This window comes from Podarcis bocagei, assembly GCF_964188305.1.
Source record: "Podarcis bocagei genome assembly, chromosome: 6".
NCBI classification, from domain to species: domain Eukaryota; kingdom Metazoa; phylum Chordata; class Lepidosauria; order Squamata; family Lacertidae; genus Podarcis; species Podarcis bocagei.
In genome coordinates, this window is record NC_138130.1 from 51001010 (window position 1) to 51016518 (window position 15509).

Sequence of the window (15509 nt, forward strand, 5' to 3'; positions counted from 1 at the left end):
GGAGTTTTTGTATTACAAAAAGAATTACAAGCTGATGTGGGAATGTGGAGAACTGAACTTAAAATTGGAAATAGTGAGAAACGGGAATCAGAAATGGACAGATTTGCCCATACCTATCTGCCAGAGGCAAGGCTGTGGAAGACTTTCCTAGTGGCTGGTTATTTGCTACCCACTGCAGGTTGGATGGGAATAGGTGGCTAGTTTGTTCAATAGGTGCCAGACTTCTGCATGCGATAAAACTGCAGCATTCCATGCGCTTAGTTGTGAGTTACCAATTGCAATGTGAACAATTACAAACTTGCACAAATTAATTGACTCACCTTCCAAACTACGTTTGTCCTTAAGCATACCATAACAGTTGTGCATCTACTTAGGGTTCTTTGTATAATTGCACCCTCAATGTGAACAATGGAACAAATTTTTCTTGGTAGTTTTTTTTAAAGTATTTATATTGATTCAGAGTTGTTTTTGTTTTTTAAAAAAGTATTTAACATTTAGCACATGCCTTAAAGTTTGGCTCAAGTTTTATGAAATCACATGTCCTGGATTGGGTAATAGACCAATAATATTCAAATATTTCAGACCCACAACTCACCCTTAACTTCTACCTACATCAGACACAATTTTAATTTTGTTTTGTTTTTTACTATTTGTGTCCATCTTTCCCCTAGTTTGTGGGAGCTGTTGTGACCAAATAGAAAAGACCTTACTAGGGTGGGTGGGTGGGTGTTATCATTTGCATGGTAACGGTTTCTAATAAAGCCAGACTAAACAAATCAATGTAATCTAACAAAAGAAGTTTAATGTTTAATGACCAGACTTATTTCCCTGATAGCTGGGAATCTCTTTTGCCTTTAAAATAAGCATGCAGATTTTGAGGAGGTGACACCACGCTTCCGGTGCAATCATATACAAGTAAACTCAGAATAAATCCTCACCAAATTGGTGGGATTTACTACCATGCAAGGGCACATGGATTGTAGTCTTCAGAACTTAAGGGAGGGAAGAAATGAGTTTGGAACCAGTTTTGTCATTTGCATTTGTAGGAGCCAAGAGACTGCAGGCACAGAACTGTGAGCTGGTTGAAGATGATGCACCCAAGGGTGCAGGATCTTTCCTGAGCATCTGGTGCAGATTTGGCAACCTTGTTGCCTCCTATAGGTGTGTCACTTTGCATCCAACATGGTCTGCATGTATATTTGTAAATAAAATGGTTATCACACAGACACCATTAATAACACTCTCATTCAGAGGAAACAAAACCATTCAAGGAAGTGGAGAGCATATGTCTGTAATATATGCTGCTGCAAAGCCTCCCCCCCCATCATGCCATACCCAAAACTTCACTCCCCCCCCCAAAGGTCAATGATTCTGGCCTTCTCAACCCTCCCAGCACAACTTTGTTTGCAAACATTCTGCTTTGTGTCCCGTGTGGTTAGTTTTCTGGTTAAGAAAGCCAGCTACCAATAATACTTAAGCTTATCTCTGCTTTGTGCACAAGTGACTTTGCTCACAGCTCCCCTGGATTAATTTTCTACATTAGGCAGCCCCCAGTCTCCACCAAGAAAGCTGATGGGTCCAAAACGAAAACAGCCATTTCCAAACTATTTTAAAAGCACCCTTGAAGGTGCAAATCTAGGATTGCCTCTTGGCGCTGCATTTAGCTACTTGTGTAACACACACAAGAAATTATCCAAAGGACCAAATGCTGAGCTTGTACTGCTTTGTTATGACTGGGGCGAGGGAAGGGGCACCTTGAAGACGCAGTATTCAATTAAGGGAAGCTTACCTTTGAGTAGACATGCATAAGATAGCAGAACTCTGGAAAATTACCAGACGTCTTGCAATGGTTGGATGTAATCCTCACCTTTGACCATTGCACATTGCAGAGAGGTGTGTCTCTTCAGCCATTTCCTGGTTGCTTGAGCTGTTTCTGGCTGCTACACCTTTAAAAAATGTGACTAATATAATGTCAACATTAGTTATCAGACCTAGTATTGGAAGAAGTCAGTCTTGGGTAGATATTTTTAGCTCTCTGTCTCTTTTAAACCAAGGGCTTGCTGACAACAACATGCTCAGAATCTGGTTTGTATCACATATGAGAAATTAAAAAACCTGTATCTTTTACTTGGAGAGATATGTAATTTTAAATGAGGGCTAGCTCAGACTTCACAACCTATGCTGGTAGAATGTATGTAGAATGAGGAAGGAATAATAATAATAATAATTTTTTATTTATACCCCGCCCATCTGGCTGGGTTTCCCAGCCACTCTGGGCAGCTTCCAACAAAACACTAAAATACAATAACCTATTAAACATTAAAAGCTTCCCTAAACAGGGCTGCCTTTAGATGTCTTCTAAAAGTTTGGTAGTTATTTTTCTCTTTGACATCTGGTGGGAGGCATTCCACAGGGAGGGTGCCACTACCGAGAAGGCCCTTTGCCTGGTTCCCTGTAACTTGGCTTCTCACAGTGAGGGAACCACCAGAAGGCCCTCGGTGCTGGACCTCAGTGTCCGGGCAGAACAGTGGAGGTGGAGACGCTCCTTCAGGTATACTGGACCCAAGGCCGTTTAGGGCTTTAAAGGTCAACACTTGGAATTGTGCTTGGAAACGTACTGGGAGCCAGTGTAGCCCAAGCACACAGGAGCAATCTCTGAAATAGAGGCAACTGGAAGATGGAACATGTACTTGGTGATAACATGCTATCTGCAAAGAGAATTGCAAAGTAGGCTGATGGCTGGTGCAGGTGACCGTGAGGGGTGTGTCACATACACCTGTGACTTGCTCTGCAGAGCAAAGGGTTGTATCTGCTGTACCTTTCACTCCATTAGTTCTGAGAGGTCAGGATCTGAGAGAGAGAATGTGCATGTTCCGGAGTGTATTGCACTTTGAAAACCAGGGAACAGTGCCAAATGTCATAAACACCAGCATACTTACTGTGCCATTGTGCCGTGTGACTCCCATGCCCTGATTGTGCTTTTGATATGTGGCAAATACACAACTGATACAGCATTTAAACATACAGACTGGTTTTCCCCAATGCACAGTCAGTGTTCATCTGATGCCTCGATTTGCTGCAGTTAATTTAGTTTAATTTCTTCTTGCAAAGATGCGGCGTATTTTGGATATAGAACAGTAGACGCCTTTCCTTTTGGTGCTATCCTGTGCATGTTTACTCAGAAACAAGTCCCACTTCAAAAGGAGTTATTTCCAGATAAATGTACACCAATAGAGCTGCAATCCCAGCCAGGCTTCACCTATCCTTATTGTCTGGATAAACCAGTGGTTAAAATAAATTGAAAGATACAGTGGTACCTCAGGTTCATAGAATCATAGAATCATAGAGTTGGAAGAGACCACAAGGGCCATCGAGTCCAACCCCTGCCAAGCAGGAAACACCATCAGAGCACTCCTGACATATGGTTGTCAATCCTCTGCTTAAAGACCTCCAAAGTAGGAGACTCCACCACACTCCTTGGCAGCAAATTCCACTGTCGAACAGCTCTTACTGTCAGGAAGTTCTTCCTAATGTTTAGGTGGAATCTTCTTTCTTGTAGTTTGGCTCCATTGCTCCGTGTCACATACGCTTCAGGTTACATACGCTTCAGGTTACAGACTCCACTAACCCAGAAATAGTGCTTCAGGTTAAGAACTTTGCTTCAGGATGAGAACAGAAATTGTGCAGCAGCAGCTGCACAGCGGCAGTGGGAGGCCCCATTAGCTAAAATGGTCTTCAGGTTAAGAACAGTTTCAGATTAAGAACGGACCTCCAGAACAAATTAAGTACTTAACCCGAGGTACCACTGTAATTTACTTATATTACACTAGTAGCCTTGTACCTGACATTGTTTGGCAACTCTCCTAAACAAACATATCAGAAGTTTAGCAAGGTTCAGTCTGCCGTCTTCATTAAAAATGGCATCCAGCTGCATCCAAACAGAGACGAAAACCATTGTGCAAAATTTTGTTATGACATCTTTGGAGGTGTTCTGCTGCATAGCAAATAAACAGAAACAACTTTCTAAAATATATAGTAAATTATTTTTTAGAACTATCCTCAATACTGAACTGGGTTCTTTGGAGATGATTCCTTTAGTGACGGTGCCACCACAGCAGAAGGCCCTACTCATCGTTGTCCCCAATCTGACCCCTGATTTGGAGCAAGGCTCCCTCAGATAACCTTGGTATATGAATGCTCACTTTGTTCCCTAAAGTAATCTGGGCCATGACCACATATGTCTTTAAATGTTAAAACCAGCACCTTGAGGCAGAGGGCCTTCTCAGTAGTGGCACCTGCCCTGTGGAACGCCCTCCCATCAGATGTCAAGGCAATAAACAACTAACTTTTAGAAGGAAGTTTTTAATGTTTGATGTTCTATTGTGCCTTTAATTCTGTTATGAGCTACCCAGAGTGGCTGGGGAAACCCAGCCAGATAGGCAGGGTATTAATAATAATAATAATAATAATAATAATAATAATAATAATAATAATAATAATAATAATTTATTCTGAGAAACAAAGGGGAAGCCACTGTAATTCTTTTAACACAGTTGCTATGTTGCTCCCATTGGCTCATTTCCACCAGATAGTGTGGTGGAACTAACTGAAATTTCCGAACACTCTTCATTTTTTTTTTTAATAATTTTTTATTAGTTTTACAACCTTTTTTAAACAATACAAACAAATAAAAAGACAAACAAACATGTATAATTTCATAACCTTTTTTCTGTAACCTTCGTTTCTCGGACTCCCCCATACCTCCCCTTTCTGCATCCCTATTTCCAAGATTATTTCAGCAGCTTCTAAGCAATTTTATCAAATATGTGTCCTCTTAGTCCTTTCTTTAGCTTAATCTTATGTCACTGTTTCCCTTTTTCTCTCACCACCTCGGCACTTTAGCTTTCGTCAATTTTATAATAACTCTTAAGATAAATTTTAAATTTCTTCCAGTCCTCTTCCGCCGTCTCTTTCCTCTGATCACGGATTCTGCCAGTCATCTCAGCCAGTGTCATATAGTCCATCACTTTCATCTGAAATTTCCGAACACTCTTCAAAGGCAGCCTTATGTAAAATAGCAAGTAGGCCAGGGAGATTGCCAAGGCATGAATCACAGAAGCAAGCAGCAAAGGGAAGATAGGCTTTGTATAGCCAGACAACCCCCATACTAGTATACTTCCGTGTTCCTATAGCGTTCCTCAAATGACATCACTCACAATCGCCTTCATGATCACAGACTTGTGATAATCAAAACTGACTGAGTCCCATACATGTTGTGGCAGTTGTGCCACCTGGCAAACTGCCGAGCAATTATCACTTGGCAGAGTTTCGGGCGGCGTTTTATGCCTGTGATCCCAAGTTGGGATTCAAAAAGAGGGCAATGACTTCGCACCTGAGTTCATTAAAGGAATATGAGGTATAATCTGTCTTCTGTTTCTCACATGGGCTTCTGCGTGGACTCTGTGCCTTTAGTTGATGCAAAGTTTCACTAAAAGCCTCAGTAGCACTGCTAGGCGGAAGTATGGGGAAATGAAGGATGACGCCATTGCGAAAAAGTGGTGTCAATGGGATTTCCAATCCAACTCCCCCGGAAGCAAATACTAGCTTCAATGGAGGGGTGCCTCAGGACCAAGGACCATGACAAGAGAAGAAAGCGTTAAACTCCCCTTCCACACCTGCCAAAGTTCCCATCAATTATTAGTTCCCACACAAACGGCCTTTGGATGGAAAAGCTGCATATTAAATCCTAAAACACACTAAAGTCTTTGGCCCATAGTTTACTGGACCCAAAGGCTTTTTTTCTTTGATAGACACAGTTAAAATATTGAACTAAGTAAAGTAGGACACTTTTTCCAAAAGTGGAAAGGTGGGGTAATCTTTTTCCAAAATTACAAATAATAACATAAAAAAATAGCAAGAGACTCTTAGGAAATTGCTCCAGCAAAATCAAGCTTGGTTGTACAGTACACAGGTTTGCTTGTTCCCTGAATTAAAATGACCAGCCAAAAGTCAGGGTAAGTATCCAAAATGGAAGCTGCATTCTTAGATTTCAGCCTTCTTTCTAAAGGTAACGGATGTGAAGAATGGAATGGAATTGCTTTATTCAAAGAACTGCTCCTTGGCATGTCAAAACCTTCATGAAAGGGTGAACTATCCCTTACTTTCAAGCTTTCGCAGTAGCTTCAAATTGTATAACTTTTAAGCAATTAAGGTTGTTGATACCCTGTAAAGATGCCGTGGGTTGTACCTTGGCCCTGTTGAAGTCAATAACCTGCAATTACTTCAGATTTAACCGTGGTCTGACCCTTTTAGATATTTCTTAATCATACCTTTGAACTCAGGATGAAGTGAATTGTGGAAAACACAAGATAATCTTGAAGACGTCTCTCAGAGCATTGGAGCTCTCTATCTAGCCTGTCACTCAGGACCATGGAACCCGGTTGAATTCACAAGTGTCTGCAGCTGAAAATGGCATTCTTGGTAGAGATTATTTCCAGAAGTGCAGCTGTATTAGTCTGTTGCAGCACAAAGCAAGAAACAGCCCTGTGGCAGTTTAAAGATGAACACATTTACTATGGCATAAACTTTGTGTGGACTAGAGCCCACTAGATCTGATGCATAAATTGTTTTGCTGAGTAAACATACATAGTTGTTTTTGTTTTGTTTTGTTTTGTTTTTTGAAATGGGGGCAAGATCAGTTGTGAAGTCACAAGGAAAGGAAACGCAGAAAGTGCAGAGGCAATGCTATTACAACCAGGAACTGCAATATTAAAAAACCAGCAGGAGAACTTTTTAACTGTAGCTGAGAGTGGCAAAACTAGAACGAAGGAAGTTCTGTGGAAAGTTGCAATGTGAATGTGTAAAATTGCAATTCACCAAGAGGGACAGTTGTGGGGTTTGTTGGTTTGTTAGTTATTTAGTTAGCTAGTTTTCAAAATATCATGCTACATATGTTAATTTGCTTACTAATGCTAGGATGTCTAGATTATAAACAACTGTTTTATGAATAATTAGTGTTAATTATGTAATTATGACCATCCTGTTACTTTTTGCATTTCCCTTCCCTTTGGCCTCACTGTTAGTGTTTACAATCTTTGCCCCTCCCACCCCCCACCCCGAGTTTCTGCTTCTGGGATATCACTTAATGAATTTGATGGAGTTGATTGTAGTCCACAGAAGCTTATATCCAATAAATTTGTTTGTCTTTAAGATGCCACAGGGCTCTGTATTGTAGAGAGGAATCTCATAGCAAACGTGAAGATCTGAAGTGATTTGACAGGATGGCAATTCTCTGTGGCTGCCATGCAACTGAGTTCCATAGAGATTTGCCAGAGTCTAGGCTTGAATTTCTGGCTTGTGAGCTTGATGGGCCTGGTCACATTCATTAATGCTCAGCTATTTTAGAAAAATAACAATTTACTACTTCCTTTTTCAAAGACAGCATGCCAGAAATTGTAACAAATACATTAATAAGCACATATCTGACACTTCAAACCCCCCTCATTAGAGTTGAAGAACTGAACTTGTTTGTCCATATGCTTCCACCAATTTCCTCTCTTTCTGTAGGTGATGATGGCTTCTGTGTTCACATCCAACAAAACCATCAGGGTTTGCCCTTTCCTCAATGGAGATATCGAAAACCCAGAGACCAAAACTAACAACAGCAACACATGGATTCGTCCTAATTTGCCCAGCAGATGTACATGGAAACCAGGAAAACCCATCTCAGAATCACCTCACAGCTGTGTACCTATGTAAGTAGCATTTAGAATTTTAAAAATTACCTCTCAATGTCCACTCCCACCTTGAGGGGTTCCTCCTAAATATATATTGTATGAATCACAAAGTAGATGTTCATAAGCGGTATTGTGAGCATATTCCAGTATAGTTTCAGATCAGAGATTCAGCATGTGGTTTTCATTCCCCCCCAATCTAGTTTATTAAGATTTTCACACTATTACTAGCGAACAGTACAGTCCCTTATTCCCACTCCCCACTCCTAGATTCCCTCCCTCCAACCCCTCCCTCTCTCTTTTTTTAGCTACAATATTTTCATCATTGATATTCAATTGTTCAGCATGCTATACACATGCTGCACACATATATTCTATACCTATATATCTATCTGTATACGTATGTGCATGTACATCTGGTTAAACGTCTGAGTAAACCAAATGCATAAACACCTATATGAGCCTTTGGCAACCTGGTAACTTCCAGATGTTTTGGACAATCATTTGCATCACATCTGGATGGCACCAGGTTGGTACTATACTAATGTTCTGGTCATTTCCTTCTGAGCCTAATTTGGATGAGCCTAATTTGTCCACACGGTGGCTTCTTATTCTTTGTTGGTTCTCAGCTTTTGAATTACAAAATGAAGACATTGTGAAGTGTCCCAGGAACCTTTTTCAGATTCCCATGATGAGCATACATGATTTCCATTGCATGTTGGTCCTCCAAGGCTTTCTTCAGATTTGAGGGGCCCTGGCCAGAGTATCTTTGAGTGGGCCTACTCCTCTGTCAGTGAGCCCAGGTAGGCTTAACTGCCAATGGTGGCAGTTTCTCAAGTATTCCTGCATGACTGGGCCTTTTAATTCCTCACTGTGCTCCAAGGTGATGCTTGGTCAAGGACATTGTGGGGAATTAAAAAGGTGATGAGATCGCACAGCTTGGTGCTGCTTGGAGTACTGGTCACTCCTCTTCCCCACTGCCCTAAAAAAAAATTGAGGGGCAGACATCTGCGGTGTGATCTGCCAGGGTGCTGGAACCCAAAAGTTACTCAAGAATGGGAGGTGTTGATGGTGACCCCCTGTGAACCACATTTATTATGATGGGGAAAGCAGGGAAAAAACACCCTACGTCTCTAGACTGGGAGACTTGGAAATGCTGAAATGACCATCCAAGTCACTGAAACCAGAACTTCTATGGTTGTGTTTGTGCTCCCATTTGCTGTGCATTCACTGCATTTCCATTGCTGGGGTTTTATTCCACGTTCACATAACTCTTCAGAATGCGTATCTGTCCTGCACTTTGTTGTGAAGTACTGCTGTTCGAAGCATTGTATCTCAAACCAGCTTTACATCCTTTGGAGTCCTTAAGCAGTTCCTAATTCACCTCCAGCCAAGGTGCAAATACCTTTTCATAAAGTAAATACATCTCCTTCCCGGCAGCGAACGTCAATGAAGCCACACTAACATGAACAGCTGGGGGGGGGAGAGAGTGCTGTGAAACACACAAGTGAAACAACTGCAGTGTGCTCTAAGGCGGTAATGTGGACAAGTCCTACATTTAAAAGAGATTCAGAAGAGCAGCTGCAGTGTGGCACAGACTCATTCTCATCTGAGTTTCAAAATGCAAACAGTAATGAGTGGCACCCTTAAGGCTTCTCTCTAATCTATCTTTCGTGGTAGCTGGTTTGTGTGAAATGATAATAGCTATTCACTGCATAAGCAAAAGAGCAGTAAATCTGTTTAGAAATTGCTCGGGGAGGTGATCTGTCTGAGAGCAGAGCTGCGGCTTCCCCTATCACAGGACCACCTGCACCAGCAGCTTGGTGCTTAGTTCAGCTTTTCCACAGATGAAAAAGGTTGTTAGAAATACAGTGGTGCCTCGGGTTAAGTACTTAATTCATTCCGGAGGTCCGTACTTAACCTGAAACTGTTCTTAACCTGAAGCACCACTTTAGCTAATGGGGCCTCCTGCTGCTGCTGTGCCGCCAGAGCACAATTTCTGTTCTCATCCTGAAGCAAAGTTCTTAACCTGAAGCACTATTTCTGGGTTAGCAGAGTCTGTAACCTGAAGCGTATGTAACCCAAGGTACCATTGTAGTTCTCAAAAACCAGAAGCACTTCTGGAGGTCCTGTTTGTTTCATAACAAATGGAATTGGAGAAAGCAGCATTTTGGGCAAAAGGGCTGATTTATCCTCTCAATCTGACATAAATGAATTAATTACATTTTGGAACAATTATGAAGAGTATAAATAAAAGAAGACATTTCTTCCATGTCATCAGATAAAGTAGCATTGGTTGTTGCAATGTGTTCTTTTTACAATATAACTGGTGCACCTTCTTGCAACTGCCCAGTACAGTGGTACCTCGGGTTAAGTACTTAATTCATTCCAGAGGTCTGTACTTAACCTGAAACTGTACTTAACCTGAAGCACCACTTTAACTAATGGGGCCTCCTGCTGCTGCCGTGCCACTGGAGCACAATTTCTGTTCTCATCCTGAAGCAAAGTTCTTAACCTGAAGCACTATTTCTGGGTTAGCAGAGTCTGTAACCTGAAGCGTATGTAACCCGAGGTACCACTGTACACTTAAGAGCAGTAGCTTATTTCCATCTCACCACTCAAAACAAAACCAAAGCAAATTGTTGGGGGGAGGGTAATGAAATCCTCTTGCTTCTGCCAAGATCTACAAACCACCATCAAATTTAGCAACATCAAAGTATTTCCTAGCTGTCCATTGTAAGGATTTTTTTTTAAAAAAATCATTAAACTATAAGAGAGGAAGGCGGAAGAAAGAAACCCTGTCCTTCTTTATTAAATGTGTAGGGTGTGCAAGAGCTCTACACTGCACAAAGTAAAACAAAGTTTTCTGCTGGAACCTGTGCAAGATAACATAGATCTGTAACCGAATGCTTCCTGTAGTAAAATGAGTTAATGATAAACAGGAGGATTTAGAAGTCATCTGGGATATCCTGGTGACTTGTTTGTTTAAAATGTTAGCTCTATCTCTTCTAAGTACAATATGTCCTAAACGTTAAGGCATCATAAATCTCCAGGCATACCTACCTAGCTCAGGTGAGGAGGGGGCACGATTCTCTAAAGGAAGGACTTATTTTTGGGATGATCTCTTTTCACTGCTAAGCAATATATCGTCGCTGGAGAAAGTGGAATTATTTCACCATGATGAAGGGATACTGTGATCTGAAGCAGTTTGTGGGATGTGGGAGTTGCATGAGAATCGTAAGCACTTAGTTAGGGGAACATCTCAGGTACGATTAATATCAGTTTAAGACATTGTTCATTTTTCTTGATAATTTTGCCAATTAGAAAACTGTTTTCTCCTAGAGTTCACTTTGCTTTCTTCTCTGTCTGGCAAACTTGTCACCGCTGAATGTTGCTCCTTTCTCATACATGAAATGAAAACTACAAGTAGCTGAGGCAGTCAGTTTCAAAGCACACGCACGATAAATTCCAGTCCCCTAAGAATATTCCAAAACGATGAGTTCAAAGAAAAGCCCCTAGAGGGAGCTCTTTTACATATTCTCTAAGAAGCTGTGCAGTGCCAAATTTATGGGATTGGAAAACTCTACCTCTGTGATTTCTTATACAAAAAAGCCCTGATCCACACCTCTTGGATTAATTTGCTGTCCACCCAATCTTGCATTTCTCCAGATGTTCAACCAGAGCTTACACAGATATAAATGGTCATTTTCAACCCGTATTTTGAGAGGAAAGTACTTATCTAAATACCCATGAAAGGGTTGTAGCTGAGCAGTAGAGCAGTAGCTCTATTTATTATTATTATTATTATTATTATTATTATTATTATTATTATTATTATTATTAAATTACATTTGCATACTGGGCAGCCCATACTATGCAGACCAGCTTCCTGTGTTCTTATAATAAGCAGTTTAAGTATTTAAGTACACAGAATCACAGAAGTGTAAAGTTGGAAGGGAACCAAAGGGTCATCTACGCCAACCCTCTGCAATACATATTTTGAGAGCATTAAAAAAAATAAAAAGTCATGTGGAACTAGAACTGGAAAAGCTATGAGTAAAAGCATGCAAATGTGACGTGGAAGTGAAATAAGCATAGTCCCCTATCCCTATCCCGAAGCCCAGCCTAGTAGTGAGACTGTGCGTTCTCTACAGAGGCCAACCCCATTCTGAGCTGCCCACATGCGCCTGCCACATAACCCACTGATCAGGTGCTCAATTGGCATGCATTGCTACCCTGCATGCAGACAGGTGTACATGCTTTGAGCTCCTCTGTTCAACAGAAGGATCCTGATTGGGCCAGGATCCCCTTTCATCTAGAGGAGCTCTATAGGTGTCTTTACCTAGGGATGCTTAACTCCAGCGCTTTTTTCCTGATGGGACGCAGGGGTTTGCATACCCCTAAACATTTTGTGAATCTAAGTTTGGCCTCATTGAGGGGCAGTATTTCAATAAGAGTAGAAAAAGAGTACCGCTAAACATTTTTTTTAGAAAACCCCCCCCACTGCTTAACCCTTTTCCGCCAGCAGCGGGAATAACCAAAGTGGCTAATACTTTCTCCCTCACACATACACACACTCTTAGGGATGGGGAGGAAATTCAATTTGGTTCACATTTAAAGTGGAAGCTACCTCACGCACACAGTTTTTGAAACAGTGCACAACTTGAAAAACAGCCATCCTTCAAAATTCACTTATCCAAATTTTTCAATTCCACACTACAGCCAAGGAATGTGTACAAAAATGCATTATACTAAGGGAAATTGCTTTTTAAAAATGTGTATGTTAGGTTAGGCAAAAACTACATGCCAAAATGTGTACATTAGGATATTTTTTCACAAATACACTGGTGAATTTTCATGAGGATTTTTTTTTTAAAATCACAATTGTTATGGAAATGTGGAAAATGGAAGATTGGGGGAGGGGGAATTGAGAGAAACTAAAACTGGCAGATTCTCCCATCCCTATTCACCATACATACTGTACTCATACAGTATTTTGAAGAATCTAAAATCATTGTGAATGTTGATCAATATAGTATTATCTCATTCTAGATGTAATCTGCCCTGTGACCTTATGGTGAACAGAGATATTTGAAATATTAAATGTTATAGAAATGCTGAAACAAGCAAACAAACAAACAAGTTCCTCAAATGTTGCTGTGTGGCTCTTAGTCGTTAATATATAAAAATGTTTATTTTGAAACTCCACAAAAAACTTTTTTTGTTCCATAAATTCTTCCATTTCGTTCTTTCTCCTAATGCAGTCCAAAAGAACCAAAGATTCTGTCATCTATTTTGGAGAAAATTGGACACACCCCTCTGGTCCGTGTCAACAAGATTTCAAAAGCCCATGGGCTGAAGTGTGAGCTCTGTGAGTGTCCTTTTGCTTTCATTCCACTTGTCAGATTCCCCCCCTCTATGCTGTGTTACAGGAGTTCAAAGTATCAGTGATGAAAAAAGGGGTCATTTAAGCATATAGACCTTACTAAGGAATGATTTGTGCAGAATGCTGGGAAACGGAGGTAAATGGGTACTTTGGGAGCTGCTGAAAGTGGGCTTTGAGCCCTTTCAGTTAAGACCTGCCCTTACTTGTATGACATCAAGTGAAGGGTGAGTGGGCGTGGCTTACCCCTCCCCAAAAGCCTCATGGATCAAACGAGGAAGCCTGGAGGTCCAAGACTGGCATACAAGCTGTGATTTACACATAGCAATATTTTCCAGTGCTAACTGAGATCAGAGGTGAATGAATCTAGAGAAGGGAACCAAAGCCTTATTACAAAGAGTTTATTTTTAGCCACAATAAGGGCTATTAGCTACTTTGGGAATTGTTAGGGGTCTCCTGAAACTTCTCAGCACCCTTAACAAACTGTGTTTCCCAGGGTGCTTAGGGGGTTCTTGGTGGTTTGATACTGCTCTGTGTATAAGGCCGAGGGGACCAGTGTCTTAAAAAAACAAACAAAATTACTTATTAGACAACGTGATAACAACAGCAATAAAGGATCTTGAGTCCATGTTCTAATGTGTGAGCTTGATGCAAAATTCCAGTGGCCAAGTGTGAGTATTTCAATGCTGGAGGAAGTGTCAAAGACCGAATGTCCTTGAGGATGATAGAAGATGCAGAAAGAGCTGGTACTCTGAAGCCAGGAGACACACTCATTGAGCCTACTTCAGGAAACACAGGTGAGGAGAAGCAAATAGCTTTTGTGCTTTTTAAAACGTCCTTTCCACACGACAAAAGACACCCTTTGTTTTATCTTTAACATTACGTTTGTGCCAGTTCTGTGATATGATCATCCACCTCCATGGAATGGATGCAGAGGTGGGATGGGAAACAGCTCTGCTACATGGATCCCCTTGACAAAAATGCCCTGCTTGTCTTTGCTCGTTCTCTCCCCACATCATCATCACCATCATCATTATTGAAGAAATATGTGTGCTTTGGAGCTGGTGAAGTGGTGCACACGGTTCTATAACAGCTTTAAAGGACATTTTAAAATAACCACAAATTTAAAAATAGGAAAGGTTCACAAATGGAGATTTCTCCATGGGACAAGGGCTGCAATGCTTTAAGAGCCGTATGAAGATGTCCGTGAGTTGTCACCGCTGCATATACAGGCAGCAGATTCATTTAAGAAGCAAGGCTTTATGTAGCAAAGAATTAAACCAAAAATAATAAAAGTACTGTACTTTTTTCTTAAGTTCACCCAAAAGTGATTTTTAAATATGTGCACATAATATATACATGCATGCATACATAATTATATGAATATTGTATATGCATTCTGGGTAAATGCACCCAAAGGATCTATTCTCCAGTTCCTCAGTCTAAAGTGTGAGAAGATCCCATTGGCAGGTCAGTGTGTCTCCTCGTCCTTCCCAAAGGGATTCCGTCTTTAATCCTATTCATTTTGTTCTGCCCTGGCATGCTGAATGAAATCACTGTGAGGAGGAGGAGGAGGCACAAGATGGAGCCCTTGCGATCTCTGTGCACTTCGACAGGTGTCTCACTTCACCCACAGCAGTGGAAATCAGTGTGCGTTTCTCCTGTGCTCTGCATTGTATTCCTGAGCGTTTGTTTGATCTTGGTCAAATATAGCAGCCATTTCTATAAAACTCCATTGACGACAGGATATGGAAACTCCGGGTGGTGGGCAAATTCACCCATTATTCCCCATAGCAGAGAAATCTGTGCTTCATTTCTGAATCCGCTTTGCTTCTCCTCTTGCACTGACACCTAATGCTAAAGCCCCAGTCAGCCTCCTCATCTCAATGAGCGACAGCTGCCTCGGCCATTCATTCCCAATGAAACCTGAGTGCTCAGCAGAAGCACACTGCAAACTAGTCATGGGAAGGGCTTAACATCTGTGCTGTTTTTGTTCTGCACACACACGGATTAGGTGCAATTTGCTTTCATGCCCTATACTATAGGAAACACAATTATCCCCTTTGTTTCTGCTTCGCTTGTTAGAAAGAGACTACTCCAATCTTTTACCCCCTGTAAGCATGCTGCAAGGCTTTATGATCTCATCAACCTTACTCCACCGAGTCTTGAAAAACATAAACCGTTCTTTTATGCTTCTCAGCGTTCCAATTTATTCAGATCAAAGAGCTTCAGAAGTCTCTGCGCAGTCGTAGGGTGAACCAGTAGCCATCTTGAAAAGTGTAATTGAGCAACCCCCCATGGCTCCAGCCAACAATTTTCTGATATTAGAAACCATACCAGACCCTGCTTAGCTTTGCGAATGCGCTAGTAGTTTTATTGCTGCGCCACATCCT

At 41.2% G+C, this 15509-nt stretch overlaps 1 protein-coding gene across 4 annotated transcripts in view; it reads left to right on the forward strand.

Moving 5' to 3' along the window:
* LOC308588659 (cystathionine beta-synthase-like) overlaps nt 1–15509 on the forward strand; it is a 32671-nt gene that overhangs the window by 1523 nt on the left and 15639 nt on the right. The window contains exons 1-4 of one of the 4 annotated variants that reach the window (XM_081197185.1): nt 5366–5416; nt 7567–7754; nt 12998–13104; nt 13779–13913. In XM_081197185.1, the coding sequence (XP_081053311.1) occupies nt 5381–5416; nt 7567–7754; nt 12998–13104; nt 13779–13913 (466 nt within the window). In that variant the 5' untranslated portion in view covers nt 5366–5380. Of the gene's footprint in view, nt 1–5365; nt 5417–6005; nt 6015–6453; nt 6481–7566; nt 7755–12997; nt 13105–13778; nt 13914–15509 lie in introns of those variants that run through there. The other 3 variants (XM_081197188.1, XM_081197186.1, XM_081197187.1) reach the window with 3 other exon arrangements.